At 35.1% G+C, this 10,850-nt stretch overlaps 1 protein-coding gene across 1 annotated transcript in view; it reads left to right on the forward strand.

The window, feature by feature from the left end:
* The window catches only part of Dredd (Caspase-8 Dredd), a 30,043-nt gene extending 22,647 nt beyond the window's left edge, over positions 1–7,396 (forward strand). The window contains exons 7-9 of the mRNA XM_069815207.1: positions 1,408–1,542; positions 4,268–4,378; positions 6,905–7,396. Coding sequence (XP_069671308.1) covers positions 1,408–1,542; positions 4,268–4,378; positions 6,905–7,227 — 569 coding nt within the window. The 3' untranslated portion in view covers positions 7,228–7,396. The remainder of the gene's footprint in view (positions 1–1,407; positions 1,543–4,267; positions 4,379–6,904) is intronic.
* The last annotated feature ends 3,454 nt before the right edge of the window (positions 7,397–10,850 follow it).

The raw sequence follows: 10,850 nt of genomic DNA on the forward strand, positions 1-10,850 counted from the left end.
TAATGTGTATTTTTTGTTATTTAAATTTGTTTGTATGGAAATATTTTTCACCGCCATATGTTAATTTATTGGCATCCTACCCTAGGACAAATAGTGACATTCGACAACGATACCCGCAAAGAAGTCCAGAGACGCATTTCGGCAGCATGGTCAAAATTCTGGAGTCTGAGATTTATCCTCACAAGCCAAGAATACAGTATAAGAATGAAAAAAGATATACTGGACAGCTGCATCCTTCCTCTCCTACTATATGGAGCCCAAACCTGGGCTCTAACAGACAGAGAAAGAAAAATGTTAGGAACATGCCAAAGAAAGTTGGAGAGAAAGATTCTTGGCGTCAGCCTCAATGACAGAATCCGCAACGAAGACCTGAGAAAGATGACAGGCATCAAGTGGAAGTGGGCGGGCCACGTCATGAGGATGGACCACAACAGATGGGCGTACAAAACAATAGCCTGGGACCCCAGAACCGGACAAAGGAGCATAGGCCGATAGAAAAAAAAGATGGGCGGACGATCTGAAACTTCACTTTGGATCCAACTGGACGACAACAGCCAAGGACCGCCGAGAGTGGAGACTACTGATAGATGCAGTATCAAAAGAATGAGGATCTTTCCCGAACTGGCTACGCGGGAATGCCAAAATAGCCACCTTGCCAGCCAAGAGGCCCTTGCCCTACAGGGATTCTACGGGCTAATTCTAATTCTAATACATAGTTAAGTCTGTTTACTTACTTACAAATGGCTTTTAGAAAATCCAGAGGTTCATTGCTGCTCTCACATAAGCCTGCCATCAGTCCCTATCCTGAGTAAGATTAATCCAGTCCCTAGTATCATATTCCACCTCCCTCAAATCCATTTTAATATTATTCCCCCATCTACGTCCATGCCTCCCCAAAGGTCTTTCTTCTTCAGGTCTACCCACTAACACTCTATATGCATTTCTGGATTTACCCATAATATGTGCTACATGCCCTGCCTGTCTTAAACGTCTGGATTTAATTTTCCTAATTATGTCAGGTGAAGAATACAATGCGTGCAATTCTGCGCTATGTAACTTTCTCCATTCTCCTGTAACTTCATCCCTATGAGCTTACAATGTAGTTAGCAATGGATAATCGTGTCTGCATGCTCTATTGATTTGTTAACACTGCGTGTCCCCGTTATATATAGTATGTATATTTATTTATTTTTTATTCCTTCATTTATAGCCATATTTATATTTTATTTATTTATTTATTTTCATCCTACAAATGAAAATATCCAGCAGTCATCACTGAGAGTATACCTTACATTTCTTTCTTTTAAGTATTGAACTAGAACTCCTATTTGTGATCAAATAGCTGTGCATCACATATCAGATTTTGTCGTAGTGGAAACAAGATTTTTTTTTTTTTTTTTACTTTAGGTGCAGTTTATGGAATCAACAGTATTCCTGTATATGTGGACGAACTGAAGAACTTAATGGAAAACTGTTCTAATCTATTGGGAAAACCGAAGATCCTGATAATACAGGCTTGTCAAGGACAGGACCATCAAGATGGTGAGTAAAAAACTCAATCACCTTCACTGCCTACACCAGGACACGCAAACATACCTGCTTTTGGCGTATTTATTAGATGTCTCTTTCTACTTTTTGTGTTTAGAGGATAAATTATGTGAGATGAATTCATTTTTTTGATCCGAAGATACAGCCTCTGTTGTATCTCTTTCGTCCATAATATTACTATGTTAGAAGATAACACTCAGGGCATTATACATTAAATTTGGTGCGTCATTTTATAATTATTGTAGCTAATTTAATTGATATTTTATTGCTTTGCCTTCTTGGCAACAGTATGCAGAATATTTCTCTAAGTGGTTTTTGTTTAACAGTGTATTGAGCTAATCCTTCCTATGGTTTGAGCTGTTTAGGTAGTTGTTCATAATTTGACCAATAGGGAACAATGGCAATCTTATTAGTTTTTCATATTGTATGAGGGCAAGTGTTTCTATTCCTTTTTTAATTGATATGTTTGTAGATATTTGTACTGCGGAAATCAGTGTGCTCTTTACCGCACAAATTATCAGTCTTATATCCTGATTCTGAGTAAGCTCCAAAGCATCTGTCTTGGCTGTTATTAATTTTAGTCGATTTCTAATGGCTGGCCTGGGATATTACTCAATTCGCTGTAATGTTGTATGATTGTTTCACAGCCCATGATGTCAATGCTACTTTCCAAAATTGCTAACAATATTTTAGTTAAACTCTTCATATGGCACAATTGAAATGAAACACAATGGAACCTTCTTTAATAACACCAAATAAAAAGAAGACAAACAAACTCTAAGACGTTAAGGGAAGATAAATTAGTTAAATAGAAATAATGCAGTTTATGAATTCTGTGTATACACTAGATATGAGTGTTCAGGAAAGTATTTGGTTAAGATAAGATTATGCTAGTCAGTCTATGAAATTTTTAAAGAAGGAAAGAAATAAATGTAATTTGCGAACTGCTTACGAATACTCTCCAGAAATAGAAAACCTTTTTTGGGAAGATAGAAGAAACTACACACAAACAGCGTGAATCTGAAATAAATCTTACAAACATGAGCTCTAAAATTCCTTAGATTTTCTGTTACTGCCACTATAACCTTCTAATTGCTACAGGGCATAAATGACTAAACTTCGACGAAACATACATGCATTTATAGGATGCTGTTACCTGTTAAATGTAATGCTATAACCACAGAAACAAATTTCACAAGTCCACATTCAGTGGTCCATGTCAGTCAGAAAATTATAGTGACTGTCGGAAAATTAAGAATTTTGTGACCCGTGTTTATATTGTTTTCGCTCATAGAATACGTACCTAAAATATTATTGTCTATTTCAGATTCATCTTTTTTTTATTGGAGGACATATCGATAGTGTCTGGGTAAAGGAGGTTGTCATTTTTTTGTGCAAATGGAGTTTTGTTCCCCAAGTGAATATACAAGTTAAATTCTATTAGTGGGTGTGCAAAAATAATAATAATACTAGTATTTGATGTGTTTTGTTTCTGAAATTATTTGCAATGAGGTCCGAAATTTGATTTCCATTTATCTCAAAACTCATTTTTATGATTTATCTCCCTCTATCCAAACACCATCGATATAATAGCCATGGGAAAATAACAAAAATAAGAGGAGAAACAATACAAAAACAATAGTTTGAAGTAAACAATACTCTTTAGACGCACATCATCTCCGCCTTCATATTTTCTGATTAATTTTATTTTGCTGCACACTATATCTGGGTAATTTCGCTTTGATGTAAAATACATTAAGCTTTCCCATTGTGAAAATGGATTTTTTATAACAATAAATTCTTTATTTTCCTTCACACTACATTTTCAATAAATTTGTTAGTCACATTTTTCTCTTGTCGCCTCTGGATTTTCTGTCTGCAATTTAAAAACATATCTGGCCACTGTTGGTCAGTGCCAGTGGCAGTTTCTGACTTGGTTGCAGGAATATTCTTTTAATTGAATCGAGTTCGATTTATTACTTCTTCCAGTGGCATTTCAATTAATTCCTATGCTCTAGCAAGTTGCAGCAATTGCTCTGCCACCTAGCTGATAATTGGAATTGTCACTTGTTTCTCATGCACATGCTTCTAGCATAGCAGTTTCACAAACACAGCCATTAACCTATGTATTGCGAATGCAGTCGGTGTGCAACATAACAACTGACCTATTCATAGTTATTCGTAATTTCATTGCAAAAAGGGACACCCTCATACTTCGTTACTTATTTCTTTCTGTCTCTATTAAATCTATGGTTTGAAGGCTATTTTCAGAAAGTAAAATTTATAGATATAAGGTAACTGTAACCACCTATAAGTTATACCATGAACTGTCTCTGATCATCACTCTTTTTTTCTTCTTGTGCACTTGTTTTCACAAAATTCTTTGAAATTCTGATTATTTCATTGGCAGACTCTATAGTATAAGTCTTAACTGTTAATTGTTTCTTTTTGTCTTTCATATGTTTCATAACATTATAACTCTATTTTGTACTTGTCTTTACAATGGTCAGAAACACTCTTATTCACTTTTTCACGTGTGAACTACTTGTTTACACATGATCTTCATAGTGGCTTTAATTTATGTGAAATTGGTCCTGTCCACTATTACATGCACACCAGAAAGACAGCTATTTCTACACAGGTTATTTTCTAAGTTACAGGACTATGTTGCGTTCAGCGAAATCTAACTAAAAGAGGCATTTGTTTTAATTTTTGACAGCTGTGGATGTTGCAACTGATGGTCCAGTCTACAGTAAATCTCGATCATCTGATTGTGTTACATTTTGGTCAACAGTGCCTGGCTTTGCTTCCTTCAGACATGAGATTGATGGTAAGAAATGGAATTATACTTACTTTCACTAATATAAGTGAACCGTGCTAGAAATTTTTGTTTACTTCAGAATCTCGATTTTTGTTTTCTGTCTTTGAAAGATTTCTCTCGTTCTCAGTCATGTAAAATGATATTATTTATTATTTCTGTTTCATATCGAATTTAAACAATCATTTTATATTAGAAATATTATAGTGAGGAACTTAGCTGAAGAAGTAAACAAGCATATAGTGAAATGGCTTGCAACTAAAAGTTGGAGTGAATTTATTCAAAATTATTAAGATATTAACTAGTGAATTACAATACTCACTTTTAGCTTGCTTGTAATTCTGATGTAAGAAGGATTTTCTATTAATGTACATAAATATATAGTGGTCTGCCAAATGAAACCGACTGGAAGTATAAAATAAGACAATTTTATTTGTTCAGTATGCTATAAATGTTACATCGTGCATGTATGTTTTTTTTTTCTTTTTCCCCCTCCCCTCCATACTTAGATGAAATTATTGGGGATCATCAGTGTGGTTTTAGGCGTATTAGATCGACTATTAATCAGATTTTTTGTATTCGACAGATAATGGAGAAAAAATGGGAGTATAAGGGTACAGTACATCAGTTATTCATAGATTTCAATAAGGCATATGACTCGGTTAAGAGGGAAGTATTATATGATATTCTTATTGAATTTGGTATTCCCAAGAAACTAGTTCGATTAATTAAAACGTGTCTCAGTGAAACATACAGCAGAGTCCGTATAGGTCAGTTTCTATCTGATGCTTTTCCAATTCACTGCGGGCTAAAGCAGGGAGATGCACTATCACCTTTACTTTTTAGCTTCGCTTTAGAATATGCCATTAGGAAAGTTCAGGATAACAGGCAGGGTTTGGAATTGAACAGATTACATCAGCTTCTTGTCTATGCGGATGACGTGAATATGTTAGGAGAAAATCCACAAACGATTAGGGAAAACACGGAAATTTTACTTGAAGCAAGTAAAGCGATCGGTTTGGAAGTAAATCCCGAAAAGACAAAGTATATGATTATGTCTTGTGACCAGAATATTGTACGAAATGGAAATATAAAAATTGGAGATTTATCCTTCTTAGGGGTGGAAAAATTCAAATATCTTGGAGCAACAGTAACAAATATAAATGACACTCGGGAGGAAATTAAACGCAGAATAAATATGGGAAATGCGTGTTATTATTCGGTTGAGAAGCTTTTGTAATCTAGTCTGCTGTCAAAAAATCTGAAAGTTAGAATTTATAAAACAGTTATATTACCAGTTGTTCTGTATGGTTGTGAACCGTGGACTCTCACTCTGAGAGAGGAACATAGGTTAAGGGTGTTTGAGAATAAAGTGCTTAGGAAAATATTTGGGGCTAAGCGGGATGAAGTTGCAGGAGAATGGAGAAAGTTACACAACGCAGAACTGCATGCATTGTATTCTTCACCTGACATAATTAGGAACATTAAATCCAGACGTTTGCGATGGACAGGGCATGTAGCACGTATGGGCGAATCCAGAAATGCATATAGAGTGTTAGTTGGGAGACCGGAGGGAAAAAGACCTTTGGAGAGGCCGAGACGTAGATGGGAGGATAATATTAAAATGGATTTGAGGGAGGTGGGATATGATGATAGGGACTGGATTAATCTTGCACGGGATAGGGACCAATGGCAGGCTTATGTGAGGGCGGCAATGAACCTTTGGGTTCCTTAAGAGCCATTTGTAATTAAGTAAGTATGGTTATTGAGGAGTTGTGTAGAATATTGCTAGTCAGACAGGGTTGTATTATATTTCTGAACTGGAGACGTCTTAAATCAGAATTGGTTACCTACAGTGATAGAGTGATGGGAAAAAATTAAGACCTATGTTCCTACTTCTAGATACCAGAGAGAATTTCTGGAGATTAACTAATTACATATGTTTTAGAAATTTATGGCAAAATAATAAATATTTTTTAATTTGTTTCTTTTTACTTCTTTTTAATGTGTTATGATGCAATACCATAATCTTGTAGTTATCCAGTAGACCAGTCACTATGGAAGCATAGTCTTTTGAAAACTTGTTCCACTGTATGTTATATCCAAATACAGAGTGTATCCAGTGTAGCTACTAATTTATTACACAATTTCCCTGAAAAAATGAGAACACAAAAAACATAAAAATATAAAAAATCCTATATCAAATCTAAAATATCCCAAAAACTTTACAGCAATTCCGAAGGGATATTCGGATTCTGCAACCAAAGATTGATATGGATTCATTATCACACACCAGATGCAAAATGGCTGTCAATCAGTGTTATTATATCTGGGTAATATCTTACACTATGTAAATAAATTTATTATACTGTAACAGCCATCCCTTTCTTTTATTGATAGAATGTAGTCATTTTAAATTATATCGGTAAATAAATAACGATTCAAATATATGTGATTTGAATAGAATTATTTTCCAGTGGTGGAATTTGAAGTGAAGTTAATCTCTGTGTGGTTCAATTTATCTTGTTTCATTTATAGGAACATGGTTCATCCAGTCCATATGTGAACATCTTCTCTCTTCCCATCCAAGTGATGATTTGTACAGGCTTTTCACTTACGTGAATAATCAGGTTTCCGCAAAGAGAGCAAGAGTAAGTGGAGAATTTAAGACAATGGTCCCATATTTTACATCGACACTCACCAAGCTTCTCTATTTGCCACTCCATCCAGGAGCCAAAGTAAAAATGGCCCATCGGATGTTTGAACGGCACTTGACAAATGCTCTAATTCGTGAATACATTTTAAGCCGGAGGAAAATGCAGTTGGCAATATGTAAATTGAGGAAGAACAGAAGTGAATAAAGTGAAGGTATTCTTAATTCTTATTATTTTTATACTTAACTTTGTATGTTTGGATTGCAGTGCAGGCACAACTTGTATGAAATTGAGATGTATTTTAAAAAATGTTATTGGTATTTCACATATTGTATATATTTTATGCTCTAAATTAAAGACTTATTATTTCAAACAATTATTATTCATTGGATACCAGTTCCTAAATTTCCCTTTATGATCATTGTTATTTGTAATTATCATAAAATAAACTTGTCTGCACGTGTGTTACTTCTTTGTAATATATTCGACAGATTTAAATTCCATTCATGAGCACCATGTTAGTTTAATGTGAGGGTTGAATAATTTCAAGGGAAAAACTGTTCTGGAGCCGAGCATCAAACACAGGATCTTTGGCTGAGCACGCCAATGCTCTACCGACTGAGTTACCCAGTAACTACCAGACCCCGGCACAGTTATTCCCTTTTCTTCCTTGGCGTGCTCAGTCGAAGACCCTGGATTCGATGCCCAGCCCCGGAACAAGTTTTCCTTTGAAATTATTCAAGTCAACTTTACAGGACCTATACCTGAAAGTAGATTGGCTTTAATTTTATTGTCGTTTGTATTTTTAGTAGGTAGTTATAATTTAGATTTGTATAATACGAGAGTTGTTCATTGGTCAATGAACTGACTTTATACGTCTTCATGTCTTAGTCTTATTACTTCTTTCCTCTCAGAATAACTCCAGTGCATTGCAATACACTTGTCTTGGTATTTCTATCAGTCTTGGTAAACATGGTGAAAACCCTCCTGCCTCTTTTTTTTTTCTTTGCCCCCCCCCCCCCCCCAGCTTCATGAAACTCGTTTGAATAGTTTTCAATATCTCTATTGATAATCAGTATATATCTTCCAAAGAAGTGTTTCTTTAGGCTTTAAATTGCAAAGTACAGGACACAAGATCTGGACTGTAAGAAGTGGGGGGGATGTAAAATTTGACCAAGCTGTCCAAACATCAAGCCAGCCACTGCGGCACTTGCATTATCTGCATCGAATTGGGGGTGAAATCAAACATGTTTCCTTCAGTTTACCTGTCATCAACACATGGTCGCAAGTTGTTATTAGTCTATTATAATGTTAGAGGTTTTGAGCCAAGTTAATGGGACATTGATATTCCATTGCTTTATTCATCAGCCCTTGTATTATTTTCATTGGTTCACTAGTATTTTTAATTCCTTATTTTATAAGATGTAGAATAAATAATGCTACAAATTTTCATTTTGAGACTTCAAATGACCTACATGCTCTGAGTATACCTTCAGCAATAGAATTAATGATTTCTGATGTGCTACATTGTTCTGTATAGAGCGTATTATCTTTAAGTATTTATAATATTTTGTTCCTACTCTTCTTCTTTTTCTTCTTAACTCTTTGAGATATTAGACCACGTCCATTCCAGCTGTTTTCCTAAAAATTTCATCTCTGCAGTATTTAATTCATTGCCTGCTCAAATGCATCCATGCATCCGGTGGCTGCTCATTCAATGGTCAAACATGTAACATAAATAGAAAAAATTGTCGGTAGATAGCAGCTCCTAACGGCCATTGAAGTTGCAGTTTAGTGATTGTCTTCAAAGTAATTAAGAATTGTTCTCTGTTATTCTTTTTGTTAATTAATACGCTTTGTATATGTAGTGGGGCTTAAGAAAGAAATATAGTCGGTGTATAATGATAAATTAAACAAAATTGATTACCTCAACACTTAAGTGTGGAATATATAATGACACTGAACATTCAAAGTGTAACTGAAAACAAGGTTCTATGTTACATTTACGTAAAAACTGATTTATTTGCAGAACAAAGTGTATGATGCCTCCTTCTTTTTCTTATTCATTTAGTTTTAGCTTCTGATAATAGTTGTTGCTTAGCTCATCTCTCAAAACAAGTTTGAGCCTCATAAGTGACACCGATAGAGCATAATTGAGGCAACTAAGCCAGGAGATAATGGGGTAGAGTGGCCAGTTCCTTTCCCCCTCCATTGCATAAATCGCTGACTAGTAATATATTACACTAATCAGACTTCAGATACATACAAACAATTGAGGGGCATTTTCACAAAACTAGTTATCTACAAAATCTTGTTTTTTTCAAGAGAGCTCTTTTCTAAAATACACAACTGTAGATACCGAGTTTTGAAAAATGTCTTTTATTTCAAGATCAATTTACTGATATACTTACCAACTTTAGCTTAATTCTGATAGCACCATTGGATTCTCCTGACCCAAAACCATAAAGATACACTAAAACCTCAAAATCGAAAAAAAATGTAGCTAACGAGTTTTGTGAAAACGCCCCTCAATTCAATGGTCCCCAGGAAGAACATTGTAACTGACATTTTGAAGAATTTGAGTTTTAATCGTAGACCTGAAGGTTTCATAACAGACCATCTGTGGAATAAATATGATTAAGATCGGCAGGATATTTGGGCAGTAATCGCACAATATTGAAATATTGTAACAAACATTCATACATTTTATACGCAGAAAAATATTGTATCTCACTTAAGAATTTGTCAACTGTCTCCTTTCGTAATAGTGTCCCGTTAAAACTATTGTAAGTGACACAGTTACCATAGTGTTCTCCGAATGAATAATTGAATCAGTGTATGTAATTTAAAAGTATTGTATCTGCGTTTTGCAACAACATGCAGACCTATAATAATCCGAGGCACGACAGCCCATGAAGGACCATGACCAACGAGACCAGCCGGCTGCTGGCCTCACATCCACATGTCGAAGAAGATTTGGACGATCATCCACCAGAATGCAGGTATCGTGTGGTTAACACGATGATCCCCCGAGCCGTTATAGCTAGCTTTCATAACCAGATTTCGGTACCTATCGTAGCTCCCCAAGTGCATCACGATGCTGGGTGGGCACCAGTTCCATACACTGGCCGAAATTTCATGAGAAAATTTCTTCCCCCATGAGGACTCAAACCAGCACGCATTCCGTAACGTGAGTCCTAGGCAGGATGTTTGTTGTTACTTACTATATAGTGTGTTTTTGAAAACTTTAGCTTAAGAATGAAATATCCAAATAACTATCATGTGACCACATTCATAACTAAAAATAGAGAAGTTCTCCTTGCACCAACAATATAGGATGTCCATAGATTCTATATAATCCAGCATATGGTTCGTGTGACTCTGGTTTGTTGCAATATTAAGGCACGGTTATTACAAACCTATCTACAGTTCACTTGTATTCTAGATTTGTTAGTAACTGCAAGCTTGCACCTCAGTCTTGACATTTTATTTTGAAGCTCAGTTAGCTCTGTAATGGTTTTAAGTTATAATTAAATATATTCTTATAAATGAGTTCTATACTTTTAAAATAATTTTTAAATGAAAAAGGTGAGTTTTTAATTTCTCCACCATCTGAAATTTCCAGAGTAGCCTATTATAAAACATTTTCCATACTTGGGTCTGAGGGCGAATATTTCGATTCAGATTATTCATTGAGATCCAACGTTTAGTCTCCCTACTGATAACCCAACATTAACTATAATATTGTATTGTATTACTTCAACTAATACAATCATGATTCGCTTTTTGAATGTTGCTAATTTCATAAGAAAAAATTGTGGTATAACAAT

The sequence above is a fragment of the Periplaneta americana genome, chromosome 16 (genome assembly GCF_040183065.1).
Source record: "Periplaneta americana isolate PAMFEO1 chromosome 16, P.americana_PAMFEO1_priV1, whole genome shotgun sequence".
NCBI classification, from domain to species: Eukaryota; Metazoa; Arthropoda; class Insecta; order Blattodea; family Blattidae; genus Periplaneta; species Periplaneta americana.